This window comes from Prorops nasuta, unplaced genomic scaffold, assembly GCF_024137725.1.
Source record: "Prorops nasuta isolate Cenicafe-Biocafe unplaced genomic scaffold, Cenicafe_Pnas_1.2 PNAS00003, whole genome shotgun sequence".
NCBI lineage: Eukaryota > Metazoa > Arthropoda > Insecta > Hymenoptera > Bethylidae > Prorops > Prorops nasuta.
Genome location: NW_027116800.1, coordinates 3,151,140 through 3,166,011, shown reverse-complemented (window position 1 = coordinate 3,166,011; position 14,872 = coordinate 3,151,140). Strand labels below are relative to the sequence as shown.

At 49.1% G+C, this 14,872-nt stretch overlaps 1 protein-coding gene across 4 annotated transcripts in view; it reads left to right on the top strand.

Moving 5' to 3' along the window:
• Positions 1-1,110: 1,110 nt before the first annotated feature.
• The window catches only part of LOC136786224 (serine/threonine-protein phosphatase 4 regulatory subunit 1-like), a 71,183-nt gene continuing 57,421 nt past the window's right edge, over positions 1,111-14,872 (top strand). Inside the window, exon 1 of one of the 4 annotated variants that reach the window (XM_066747825.1) lies at positions 1,111-1,327. In XM_066747825.1, the coding sequence (XP_066603922.1) occupies positions 1,313-1,327 (15 nt within the window). In that variant the 5' untranslated portion in view covers positions 1,111-1,312. Of the gene's footprint in view, positions 1,328-3,578; positions 6,844-14,872 lie in introns of those variants that run through there. The other 3 variants (XM_066747827.1, XM_066747823.1, XM_066747828.1) reach the window with 3 other exon arrangements.

Below are 14,872 nucleotides of genomic sequence, written 5' to 3'. Positions count from 1 at the left end.
AGAAAAAAAAGCACACTATCTCTCACTCATGTACTCTTGAGAAGAAAACTTCTTTAAAATGCTGCGATATTGCTATTTTACAGGAATCTCGCTGCCTAAATTAAACGGAAGGAGCTCAAGTATATTCGAGTGGAATATATTTCTCCCTAATTGGGATTTATTAGCCCCACTCTCCCCCCTCTACCCTAACACCAAAATGCTAATCCTATACGTTGTTCCTTACATAGTTATCGCTTGAAAAACCTAATATTCCACAACTATCACATATAGTTATAGCTTAAAATTGGCAGCTGCCGGAAAGCAGTTTCTCTCTATATATATACTTATCTACCATGCAGATGTTTTTGGAATGATTGAAATTTTGATTTTGGTTCGATAAAGAGATACATTTCGAATATATATAAGGTTATGGGAGGAGGGGGGGGGGGGGGAATTTGATGCTCTTTTGTTTATACAAGAAGAAACGTGGCAATTGGTTACAACCGAAAGTAGAAAGAAGGTTTTTGGAGGCTCGTCCGTGGGAGAACGGGGGGAGGGGGGGGGGGGGGGGTTCCTTACGGTGGACACCACGACGAGGCATTGTGCGACGTTATCGGTCTCTGGACGAAACTTCGAGGCGCCGTGTGACGCGTGATCAACCATATATATATGTAGAATACGAAGTATCGTTAAAAGGAGAGAGTGGAGTCGAAAATTGGAGCAAGTTGTGCCCGCAACGTTTACATATACAGCGTCGAAGAGCGTGGTTGATATTAGCACGCAGTTGTTGGTTCGGAGGGAGGAGGTATATAGATGATGGGATAGAAGCAGGAAAGCAACTAGGAAAGTTTGCGATGCGTTGCCGTTTGCAGCGAAGGTTTATCAGGCTTACGCGCGTCAGCGCGTTTTATCGCCAAACGTCATTGACCATTGTGCCACGCGCACTCGTATCGCGCGTGGAAATAAAAAGTAGGATGCACTAGCGGCGAGGAAAAAGCGCTCGCGGCGAAACGGTTCAAAGGTTCCGAAGAAAACGAGCGCGCTCCGATGAGAAGAGTCCGCCGCCGCTGCCGTCGCCGTCGCGAGAATGAAAACGTTCGCCCGCGACGTCATCGACCATGTGACAACAACGACTATCTATCTTCTCTTTCCAAGCGAGGTCAGTCTCGAAACGATACCAACTACTGCCTATACTCTTGTGTACAACGTACCGCTATACGGAGAAACCTCGCAAAATAATAACTTGGTGATGCGCGAGAGCTTATCTGCGACACTCGCAGCCACATTCGAAAACTCCTACCGACACAACGACGCACGCTGCACGTGATGTACAATGAAAATTACTCGTGTAAGTAATTCGACCATTGCGCTTTGCATTCTTTTTTCCTTTATCTTCCTTATTATTTCTACACTTACATAGATAAACTATAGCGAAACGTCGGATGAGCTATACTTTTGCGAGATAAGCAATTCGGTTGGAGCGTATAAGCAACGTTTAAAAAACATTGGGAAATGGGTGATTTTCCGTTTACGCAGCGGTGCTCGCGTCTCTGCTTTTCTTAAACGAGTGACTATGTATATATATATATATAGTGTGACGCGAAGGCAGAGCATTATTGCTACGTCGACGTCACGCCGCGCTCCTTCCTCCTATATTCCAAAGATTGGAGCGCGCTAAATATCGCTCTTTTCCAAATGCAACGTAACTGCGGCGAATAATATGCCAACGTCACGCGTCGAGCGTGCTGCATTTACGTGCAATTGTCCAGATCGCTATACGTCACCAACGCCCAACGCTTATTACGCGTATGTGCTACGTCTCGCACACGTGAATTACATGGACGCTTCGCGAGAGCCGCACAATGCGTGCCCCTGCACATTTTCCCCCCTGGCCGATCGTTGCTCGAACAGGTGTGATATCGAGGGAAAAAAGTGCGAGGCTGTAGTGTAGAATCGTAGGATTTTTTGTCCGTTGAACCGCGTCCATCCGTGGAGTCGGACAAGCGCGTGAGAGAGAGAGAGAGAGAGAGAGAGAGAGCTTTCGGTCGGTCCGCCGCGGGAGTCATCGTTCTCACGGACGTGCCGTGCCATTGGCTGAAACCTGCAAGCACGTCTAATTGGTTACGTACGTGTCGGTATACGCTGCTCTCTTCGTCCCGGAAAAGGACGCGTGAGTAGTACTGCATCTTCTCTATTATAGCTTTTCTATATATCGTGTAATAGACCGTTGCTCCTCCGCGCGCGCGCGTCCCTCCTCTCGACTCCTTTGGTCCTTTGGACGAGCAACGCTGGCGCAGATTGCGAGGAATGCGAGGGAAGCGCGTCTCTCCGCGACTCCCAGAAAACTCTTCTCTCCTACGTCATCCCCCCTCCTCGCCCGAGTATCCCAACGCAGAGACGGCAAAACAATCGGAAAGCCGGGAACACGCCGATAGGAAAAATTTGCCATTGCCAGAGTCCCGATCGTCTTACCATACGTATATACGGTAATCGTGAAAATTATCCAATTGCTAACGTATTTTCGCATATATGCATATACTATCGCGTTTATCATTAGGAATGGTCGTGCATAGTTGCGAGTGTCGTTTCGCCTTGGAGAGAAAAAAAAGGGCAAAGTTCTCGGGAGAGGAATCGCATTCTTCTTTCAACAGTTTCACGCTCGGTCTTTCCTACCCACGTGCTTCGCTACGTGCTACCATTGCGCTGCTCGACGATGCATACGAGTCTACCTCTACAGTCAGTTTTATGTCAGTACGCGCGCCTCTATAATATACCATATAGATACACACACTAGTATTTTATACACTATTATACGGAGAAGCGTCAGCCTTGGGCGACCGAAGGCATGGGATCGACGGCCTAGTCCATTAAGTTTTTGCGAGTACCGCGATTGGACTGGGCGAATCTCTCGATTATCGGTGAGAAGGATTCAATTTATGGGTAGCGTGCGAGAGATAAGAGGAGAAAAATCGAAGCTCGAATAGTGGATAAAGCGATAAGCGCGCTTTACTTTACTTGGCCATGTCCCGGCTTACCGATAACTCTCCTCCGCTCGTGCTCGTTGTGAATGAAGAAAACAAGTTGAGGCGAGCTCGCACACTCATTAACGCCACTACGTTACTCGACATTATCGATCAAGTATCGTACAATTAGACGGATCGCTCGAGTTATCTCACGTGATATCGTCACCGATCGTGGCGCATAATTTTTCGCAAGAGTATATCGTTGTGGGAATCGTGAGAGAGTGGTAGGTAGGTAGGTAGGAGACGCGTAGTAGCGCGCAATACACGGAGAGACGTAGATACGCGCACGGGTTTGTCGTTGACGCTCTCTCGCTCGCATAGCGGTGGCGGCAGCAGCGCCACCTCGAATACCGGATGTGACGACACTTGCGCACTTGGCCCGACGCACTCTTCAGATAGCTTCCCCTCCCCTCCCCCCGTAGCCTTGTCCCTCGAGCACGCTCCCTACCTCTCCCGCCCTTGTTATCCCCTCGTACTTGGCGCGCGCGCGCGCGCACACACACACACACACACACACACACGGTCCGACGTTTCTCTGGCCGCGTTCCCCACGTACCTACCGCACCACACCTTTCCCCCCTCCCCCCTTCCGTTTTACTTGCTTCTGCCGACGACGATGACGACGACGACGGTCTGCCAGTCTGCCGTTCGCGCTCTCTCGCTCTCCGCCCCTCTCTCTCCACTGCTCCACTCGTCGCTCCACACGGCGAAACGCTATTTACCCTGGCAGTTCCGGCGATCACCGCCGGGAGGCGCCCCAAGCACGCTCTTGCGTCGCATCTCTTCACTCTACCGACTCTACTCGACGGCACTCATGACATGCACGGTGTTCGCGGCGTGCGCGCAGTTTCATGCGAATCTTCGCGCGTGTTTCTTCCGTTCATAGATACGTATACGCGTTTCGACGACAAAGTGTCATCCGAATCGCGCGCGCGTCAGACAGAGGGACGTGCCGTGTCGCGGCAAATGTACTCGGTGCTAGATATATCGTGGCAGTGAAGCAACAACCCTCGTGATAGATCGATCGACATTGAAAGTTCGAACGCGATCGCTGGCTGCTTCTTTCGCGTCGGGAGGTTCTCGAGGAAAGAAAGTGGTAAAAAGGCTCGGCAACAATTGGTAGGAGGAGGAAAAAAAGACGGCTAGACTGCAGCCATTTTAAGTGTGCCGTGCGTACGCGGGCCACCCAGTATGTTGAGAGAGGCGGAGGGAGAGTAAGTGTGCAGCAGACTCCCTGCTCTCTCCCCCACCATTGCTCTCCTTTAGGCAAACTGCGTCTCGTGTGCGCAGAAGCGAGGCGCACGCGAGTTAACGCGTAGCAAATAGCGCGGGCTGAATTTCGGATCGAGATCGACGAACCATTTTCAACTGCCGCGAAACAGCATGAATCGTCAAAAGCACGCCGTCGTCGGCGGACCGCCTTCTCGCCACAAGGAACGACTCGCAAAGTCTCGCTGCCAATGTTGCGCAATCGATGCTCGTCCGAGAAAATTCCTCCATTTCTATGACGTCTGGAAGTTCGACGATCGCTGATTCCTTCGATCGCACCTTTGGCCCGACAATGGCTCGCGGAGTGACGAGATCCTGCTTATATATATACACTGGGGCGAATGTGTGTGTGTGTGGTGATATAAGTCATGGCTGATTTTAATGTTAAACGCGCGAGGAGAAACGGTGACTCTGGCGAAAAGTGTAAAATGCCTGTGGAACGATCGCCGTGGGTTGGTTATTGCGACGAGTTCACTCACGCGGAGGAATCAAACGACAAGGATGAAATTCCGTAGTAGAGCGTGGGTAAGCGAGGGGAGGGGGAAGGGAGAGAGAGAGAGAGAGAGGAAGGGGGTTTCTCGCGAAGGCACGCATGACAGCGAGAGAGCGCTGAATGAGTGGAAATAATGTTGGCGCTTTTAGTAGTCTGAAAGCAAACGCTGAAAGGAGAGAGAGAGAGAGAGGGGAAGTGAGAATGAAAAAGAAGCAGAGGAAACAGAAATAAGCTCGCAGTTGAAAATAAAGTAGTTAAGGCGTGCTCAGAGCTGACTCGCGACAACTGGGAGGAAATTTCGAGCGATATAGACAATATAGTGTACAAAATGCGAGAGGGGGGGTTGGATGTGGAATGGTCGAGCCGGAACGGCAGGAATTGGTGAGTTTTAAGTGGGAAACGGAGGTCCGAGATGTGCGAGAGCGACCGCGTGACTCGGAATCTGCGCAGTAAGTCGTGCTCGCATGAACGGGGCTTAAAGGCGCCCGCCGTACAATTTCACCGCGGCCGGCGTTCATCTCGTCACGAGGAGGAGAACTTTTAGACGAACCACGTCACACGAATTCCCTCGACCATTTTTTACCTTTTCTACACCACGATCCTTTCGCACATGTTTCTTTTTTCATTTTCTTCGTTCCTCGCGTGGACGCATTCGCTGTCTTAACGTTTCTCTCCCCCACTCATCTCCTCCTCCTCCCCCCCCCCCCCACACACACACACACACCTCCTCTCTCGCTCCGTCACTCTCAAGAACAGTGTAAGCGCACACGCAAATATGAAGCCCCTTCTACGAAATACGACGTGGGCGACATGGTGTAGCTTACGTAATACAACCGATAAGACGGATAACGTCGCTTTGAAACACTGAAACGATCTACCGATGACGCCTATTTTAGAGTCACCGTTTACCCGTGACTCGACACACCCGAAAATTCTATTTCCGAGCCACGCTCATTCTTTTCTCCACTCTCCGCGAGAACAACAACAACAACAACGCAGCTCTCTGTGTAATCATCCGTACGATACGTGGAATTTTGAGAAGAAGAAGAAGAAGAAGAAGAAGAGTACCCTGAGGATACCGCAGCTCGAACGAGCTTACGAAAATTGGTGCGAAGGATGATAAAGTGAAGTTTGTCGATGGAAACGCGGGCTTTTCTCGACACGGCAGAGATTCGATATACGACGTACGATACTGGTACGCGACGAGCCCGTCGAGTCGACGTCCGATCGATCGGTCGACGCATTCGTCAAGGTGAAACGACTGACGCGCCGGCGACAGTGAGAGTTTCCTGCGAGAGCCGCTGACCTCTGCGCCTAGCCAAGGACGCGCTCCTTCCAGGATACCAAGGTCACCCCTCGGAAATAACGGAGGTCTCCTCGGGAAACGGCAGAAAATTCTTTTCCATCATTATTCATCATCGCTGCTTCTTCTTCTTCTTCTTCATTCATGACGTCCTCTTATTGGAAGCCAACGCTCAAACAACAGTACGGATCAAATGTGATTCATTCAAGTTGCACGAACCTGAGTCATTCCAAGTGTCAGCCATTACTAGCATACATATCTATATGTATATTGCATAGGCGCCCACCCAATATTCTTTTCTCCACTAATGACCCTGTCTAATGAGTGGTCGTCGTCGCTGCCTGTTGGAATGACACACCCTGACTCTAAGATGGAGCAATTTCACTCTCGCGTCGAATGTTGCGAGGCAAATATCCGAGGAGAGAAGGACGAGCATGTGATACACATTGGGTGGCGGAGTGCGGAGGGGGAGAAGCCCGGAGAGAGTGGTGGGGATTATATCGGCATGGTGGCAAGACAAGATGGCGATTCGGCCGGCACGTGAGAGCAGCACTATACCTTTACCGCCAAACATTCCGAACGATAGGCACAACGCTCGCCGGATTTTTTTTCCAACTCTCCTGACAAAAGTTCGTCGCGTTAATGTGTTCGCAGCGATGTGCAACGGAATCGGACAATATCGCTGGTGACTGTGCGAATTTAAGCGTACCGGGACCCGACGAAGATGTGAGCCAGCAAGATACAACGGCGAGTCTCGGTTCGTCTCCACGACCATGGTAAGGTTATCCAAACTTGCTCATTTCCGCCGGAAAATTCCTCGAAATCTGCGATAGCTCTCTTTTAAAATTAGTTTGCTTGCTGGATCCGGTCGTTATTTATCCTTCCATTCGAAAAACATTGCTTCGTCCCAACCGTCGTACCGGGAGAATTGGATTTTGTAAACAAGAGTGGCAGCGACGAAGGTCTCTTTGAAATACGTGTAATAACGCTGGGACGATAAATGTGCTAACGGCAGTTTGTTTTCTTTTCGTCTAGACCGATACGCGCGTATTGTTTACCGCACGGGGATATAAGTGTGTATCGTTCGAATTTAGCAGGAAGGCGAACGAAAACAAGCCCTTCTGCTGCTACGCGCGATATTCCATTTGCCGCGAGTTTTGCAGTGCGGCGGGGGGAAACGCGACGAGCGAGCAAGGAAAAGGATAACGCTTGTTAACGAAGCCGTTCGCTCGCTCGCTCGATTCCGCGTATGAGCAATTGCAGAAGGAAGCAGCACAGAGCGCGCGATACTGCCGCAGCAGAGGCAACCGAGTGAACAGCGATGGCCACTCTCGCTCGTAATTACTGCTTTACCACTTGGTCATTCCGTTCGAACTATTTGCATTTTCCTGTAATTATAACCCTCGCGCAGTACTTTTCAACGGATCTGCATTCTTTCCCAGGCCTGATATCGCCAGTCCACACGCCCAAGCATTTCTCCACCATCGCTATAATTTTCACCGGCTTTCCCACTTTATTTTTCACGCTCATCGCGGCAAACCACATTCTTCGCAAGGATCTTCGAGTTTCGCGCTCTCTTCGGATTAATTCGATTGGTTCTCCAAGCAGAGAGAGAGAGAGAGGATAGGCAGTTACGGAAGCGGCAAACAAACGTTTGTGGACTTGCTTCTTCTGTTGTACGTATAGTCGAGGAACTAGTCCCAACCAGTCCCTAGAATTAAAAAAAAACAACAAGAAAAAAACCAGTAGCGCTAGCTTTCTACGGGTTTATATTGATTTTCATTTGAATGGCACGGTCTGTTTTGAAGGGACGCCAAATGCTAAAAGCGTACGTCCGACGACGAGGATTCTGCGGAAACAATTAATACACGTGTCGTGGTCGTCAGGCGTGGATTATCTTTGCACTGTCTGCATAAATGAAATTCGAGCTACTTGGAAGGAAAAAAGGCGCTTCTCTCGCCGAAACTCGCAATTTTCATTTCAAAGAGGACGTATAGCGGGGACGGCTTGTACATCTTTAAGGGGCTGAGCTCGCGTGGTCCGCGCACAATACGGGAGCGTCGTTATTTCAGGATTATCTCACGAGTGACATAACACAGCTCAGAGAGAGAGAGAGAGAGAGAGAGAGAGAGTTCGTTTGTTTGGGTCGAGCCTCTCTCTCTCTCTCTGGTTCACGGATCCAAACGATTTGCGCGCGGAAGAAGAAGAGTTTTGATATTGCGTGTCCAAGGGGCAAGGGTGCGTCCGAAGATGACGTTTGTCGGAAATTCTAATGGAGATTGATGAGAAACTATCGAAGGTAAATTAGCCGTCCTGATCAATCCCGCGTAAAATATTCAATCCAAACAGCGAATGACCATATAGTCTTTGACAACATCGACCCTTCCCATTATAGCGTCTTTGTCCCGAAACACCACGCGCCCCACGGGTTAAACACAGTCGATCCCTGCACACTCGTCGACATACGTGTTCCATCAACACACTACGAAATAAACTCAATTTACTCTGATAATCAAAGGATGTATCTAGTGGCACGATAGATAAGAGTTATCACGTAACTATATAAGGGTTGGTACGCGCGGTTTAGCAATACCAACGAGACGACTCGATGCGCGATTGACCTTGGCAATAATAGGCCGAGGAAGGTAAGCGCCAATGATTCATCGGAGAGTCTCGCGCATCGACGTGGTAGCATCGCCGGACGATCGTATTTCTTCGTTATTGCATCCTCGTATTTCACCCTCGATTCTCGTCGATAAAATTCTCGGGATACTGTAATTTTCTCCCTGAAAAGCCTCCGAGTATAATACTTCCTTACACGGAATATTATTAGAATTAATGAGAAAGCTCGATGGGAAAGGGTATTGTGGATTTTCGTGCTACTTGGATATCGATCGAGGGGAAAAGTTTTGTCGGCTCATCGACAAGTTTGACAATGGCGTGCAGAAGGAACGCTGCGAAATGAATGGTCGAGCCATCAGTGTAATAATTAGCGCGGAAAGGAGACAGCGGCCCAATTTCCAGGGTGTTTCAGCGTTTGCAACATTGTTGCCGACTGTGCTGGTGGATGATATTTTGGCGTCGTTACTGCTAATTGCGCGCGCGCGCGTCATCCAGTCAGTCAGTAAGCTAGTGAAGCAAACAGCCGAGCAGCCAATGTGCCGACAGCATTGTACGTTTCGAAAGAGCGGATTCATTGTTTCTTGTCAGCTATCTTTAGGGGAGAAAAAGGGTGACATTCTTTCACGGCGTTCCATTTCCGGTAGAGAAACGTCGCCCCCTCATTATAATTCCATTAGTGCACGGTGCGCTCGTTCGCCCGCGCGCACGCGGGCACTGAGAGAGAGAGAGAGAGAGAGAGAGAGAATGAGGGAGAATATCTCGATGGCAGCTGCCGCAAAGTGTCGTCTTTCCCGTGAAAAGACGTAACTCGCGCGTAGCACAGTTGTGTTTCGGTGCAGCCAAAAATTATATCGAGAGTCCCGCGTTTGGCGAAGGAGCAGCCAGCCAGTATATAGTACCGCCTGCCACATGGTGTGCGCAATAGTCCGAGCATATACATTACACCTAAGGAGAGTCACTCACCTCTTCGCCTATATACTCTATTTAATAACACTGACTCGTCCCCTTCTTCTTCATCTTCTAATATCACTCGGGGTGAAGATCAACTGGAAAGAATTGTTGGAAAGCTCGAAGAAGAATCTTGAGCAAAATTGCACGACTGCACAACTATCATTGATTTTCGTGCATGAGTATTATCGTCGTGTACTGTACGTGAAGGGAAACCTAATGAGGGTGCAAGTGGGGTTCGCGTACGTCAAGAAGATGAAGTCTCTGGTGGTATGGTAGAAGCGAATGGAGGATGACGCGCAGGCGCGCTGCGAAGTACGCGTGTCTTACTTCCGGTACCGCGCTCCGTCTAATTGATTCCCATCTCGTGCAGTGCTTAACGTTATATCGAGTTTCCTATAATTCCTTACGATAAGCCCAGGCTCCAACTAAAATCCTGGCAGTAATTAGGAATCGCGAGAATTTCGAGTCCAATTTCCTATTATATAGCTCTAGCCTCTTTTTTTTCAAATTCAACGATCGTTGCTCCTCTTCCACACACCCACATGCGAATATTAATGCGAACACTGTGCTTTCGCCAAATCCAACGACGGATATATTCGACCGGGAATAAAGGGTCGTTGGAGTTTAATGCGAGCAATAAACGTATGGATGTCCCGTAATAAAAAGTGAACGCGAGGAGTTTGATGCGCGATCTAGAAACAATGTAGCGAAGAGTGGGTGAGAGAGAGAGAGAGAGAGAGAGGGGGGGGGGGTCAGTAGTAAGCATGAGTGTGGAGAGAAAGAGAGAGAAGGTTAGCGTGTCCCGCTACTTAGATCCGTGCCAGGCACGCAGCAATGCGCAACAATACGCAAGGTTTTGTTGATGCGTGCGTGGCGCGACTCGGTCGTTTCTCCACGGCGCACACCGCACTCACAACACGACGGAACGATGGAGTACCGATAGGCGGCGTGCGCGATGCAACGACCACGACCGTGATTTAGGGGTCGCTATGGTATTACGATTGAGAAACAAGCCGAGGTCGTTGAACCCACGAGACACGCGCTGCGCAAATCCTTCTGGCGAAATTTCATCAATCGCAAATGATCGATAATAATGATTTTTGCGTGGGAGTGATTCGGTAGTGTGTATATGTGCATAAGTGAGAGAGCGAGTGCAAAAACTGTTTGGAAAGTTTGAAGAACCTCGTACAGAGTCGGAGATGTTTCGCGACTGTTATGTTGGAAAATCGATGAAGGTGAAGGAGACGCCGAGACGCGGAAGGAATTATTGCAACGGGCAGTCGCAGTCAAGTGGCAGATTGTAAACATCCGGTATAGCCATGCAAATCTCGGGCTTCAACGAGGACTGCGCGGCCGACTGACGAAGCAACGGGCCATCCGCGATCGCATGTACGCGCATACTTACGTTCCCCGTTCATCATCCTTCTAACCTCGCTCGATGCGCGCCTTGCTACCGTATCTACATCACTCACACAGACAGATGCGCACCGCACAACGACCAACCTGCTACTCTGTTGCACACCCCGACCAACAGAGAGAGAGAGAGAGAGAGAGAGAGATCCAAGCCAGCAAAGAGCCACGGACTGCACGCGATATTCCCTCACGGCACACCTAAAAGGGTTACAAAGTTTCGGCCCACACGCAACATCATCATCCTCGTGATCCACTCGCGTAGCTCGACGCGCACCACGCTCCTCATTTTTCCCAACAATCCTCGCAGGAACCCCTTAATCAAAATTATAAAAGCAGAATCTGCTTGTTCCTTGGATCGGACGACTGTAAGATTGACACTTTTCGCGCTGCTGATATAGCAAAGTTTTTTGAGATTTTTCCCTCGTCGGTTACGCGACACTGCGATCGTCGTCCTATCGACCACCCGGTATATATATTATGCCAGATCGTTGGACCAGCCGCGGAATGAGTGATGGCGCCATAAACTAGCTGACGAACTGTATGCTTCTACGAAGTCGAGTCGAAAATAGTCAACCGAAGCTGCGAGACTTTCTGTTTTCCACACTCCGTTGCTCCCCCCCCCCCCCCTCCCGCTACACCGCCTCTTTTACTACTATTCTTCTCCGCCCACTTTGACTTCAGTAGAGAAACAATGCATTGACCAGACTGCCGCTATAGGTGTGTTGTTGTTGCCCCGTTGCAGAAATATCTCGCATTCCTCGTTACTCCCGTAATTTGACGGACAGTTAATTTTATCGTCAAATCCGTAAACGTTAATCTCGTGCGCTTGACTTTTCTTTTTTCCGTCGCTGTTCCACGGGTGGAGAATGTTAATTGAAAAGATAGGAGTGATTTTTAAGCGCGATGTTTAGACTGATAGGTTGATATATGGTGAAAAAGTTGAGTCCCTCATTAAATGACGTTTAACGTTAAGACGGAGGAATGTGGCGGCGATGGAAGTTGCGTACCCGATGCTCGCGAGGAGAGACCAAAATGGCGGCCATCGGCAAAAAGGCAGCCAGCTCCAAGCCAAAGCAAGCACGGTCCCTCGATCCCCACCTGCCGCGACCGCTGCTCGCCTCTTCTCGACCAACTAATCGTCGCATAAATTAACTGGTTCCGGCCTCGGAAATGTTTCTCTCCTATCATTTCCTTCTTCCTACTCTCCCCCCTCCCTCTCCCTCAATGTGTTGTAAACCCCATTACAACGCGTCCACCGCCAAAAATAACTCCGATAGTCCATTTATCTTTCTTTAAACGCGTACCAACTACCGCGTCTCCTGGTTCTCACTCTTCGCTTACAGAATCTCCCGTAGAAATTAACCTACGGGTTATGGCGGGACATCCGCTTAAGAAATATATATATATATATATATATAGTTATTAAGGGGCAGCTAGTTAGCGAGTCTCGAAAAGCGCGGATCGTGAGCACCGGCGGCGCGTCCAGCGAGTCGCAGCAGGTCCTATTATATTTGAGGCGAGCCTTTGAACCCTGAAGAGTGCACTCGACAGTAGGAAAGATGATTCTGAGCGCTCAATGGGGCCAATACCACGAGAGTGCGTCCTTAACGACGTTACGAGCACTCTGGCTCATTCTCCTCCTCCCCCATCTTCCCTAATTGTACTCTCTTATCGCCCCTTCGACACAGAGTTCTGTCCAACTTTAACTCCCCCCTTACTGCTCCCCCTCCCCTATCTTTCCAGCGAGGTGGTTGATTTGGGCGCGAAATTGCCCGACAAAATCAAATTTCATTTCGCCAGGGGCGTGTCTGGACAATCGAGCAACCAAGTGGCCAGCGGCCAATCTGACTATCTCGTCAAGCAATTTTGCCGATGATTACTTTACTCGCTGCTACGAGCGGCCTCACTTTGCACGCATCCGAAATAGTTGTCCTTTCCTGCCTTTTGCCTTTCCTCTTGCCTTTCCACCATCAGCCATACACTCCCGAATATCCTTTACTCAACCACGCTGATACCTCCCTTTGTCTTCTCTTCTTTCCTTGGCTGCTGCTGCTGCTTCCGATTGAGTCGGAGGATCGAGACGCGCTTTGCACGAAGCAATACCAATCGACTAAATTTCAACGAAAAATCTTCGATACTCCGGCATCCATCCGACGAATTAATTGCGTTAATCGCAAGTTTCAACCGTTCGCTCCAGATCCTCGCGTTAAATTTTTAGTGGAGAGAGACGATGTTATGGGAGGACGAGCGTCGAGCTAAGATTTTACTTTTCAGCGCAATAATAGCATATACGAAAACTCGAAAAGGATCCTGTCGACTTTCTTTAATAATAGATATACATGTGAATGTCCTTCTCGGCAGCTTCCCACGCGGTGCTCTGGCATACATACTCGAAAGCTCGACTTATCAGGGAAAAAAATCTGGGAATCTACGAAAAACACTCGAAGGTGTGCGTCTCTCTGCGCGCACGCACTATACTCTCTCTCTCTCCCACTCCTTCCCCCTCTCCTCTTCATACGCGAGGATTATTTCACTGGATCCATGCCTCTTGCTGAATGTGTGCTCACGTGAACAAGCCTCCCAAGCAAGATAGAATGAAGAATGAAGAGGAGCGAAATAGAGGATTGGGTCCAAGTTTATAAGGGTTCCTGGAAGGGCGGCGACCTCCCTTGGGTCCCTTTCATCTGGACCGCGGCCTTCTTCGACCCCCTCCTCTCCTCTCCTCCCCCCTCTCCCCTCCTTATTGCCCCTCTCTTTCTCTCAATGTCTTAACCCCTGTCCCCTCACCGACAGCCTCATCCGTTTCCTCCCTCCCCCCCCCCCTCCTCTTCCTCCTCCATCGGCCTTCTTCTTCCCCCGCTCTCTTCCCCCTACCCTCGAAGAAAGGTCCCACAAACTTGGTAGAAAAAAATACATCTGGAAAACGTTCGAACCAAATGAACACTTCAATTCTCCCGGCATCGCGTCGTCCGATATCAACTGTTTCTTATCGCTCTCTTCCACCAGCAACTACTTTACCAGCCCATATTAAACAACTAATTAATTAGTTTAATCGAGATGCGCGCACGATACGCTCAAGAAGGAAAATAGATAATTGATTATATTCCATCCTCTCTCCGATCTAATTTATTTATATAAAAGTAAATCATTATCCATCATTCGATACCCAAACTATATATATCTATGTAATTAACGCTGTTACTCTCTCTCTCTTTTGTTTCAGGTAAGTCGCTTAACGATACACTCTAATTCCAATAAGGTGTCCAGTATCGGTGAGTTTTATCTATGACTTAATTTACATGACAATAAAACGTTTGACGCAAAACCAGACTTATGATTTCATTAAGAATGCGAGCCAATGTGTTAATATCTACAATATTCTCTACATGGCTTACAGAAATCGATCAGTGTTGCTTCAACGAGAGACTGTGAAACCTATTTGACAGGGGAAAAGGAGCTGCTTGGTAATTTGGGGACACGAGTTAATCTCGTACTTTGCAAGCTAATTGTGCGTAACGTCTCGATGGGTGAGAAAGGATGCGCGTCCAAATAGACGTTGGACAGAGGAGTGGGTGGGAGGGGGGGAGGGATATCGAAAGTAAGGGCACTAATTAGCGAGGGACACTATAGGCGGTCGTCGCAGCTATTTGGCAAAATCTAATATGTAGCACACACACACACACACACACACCTATATATATATATATATATATATATATATATATATATATATATATGGGAAGTGGTGCGAGGCTCCAGTCTCGCGCAACGTGATATATGTATACGTGAGTCCTGCTGGAGAGTTACGACGCAGTTGCT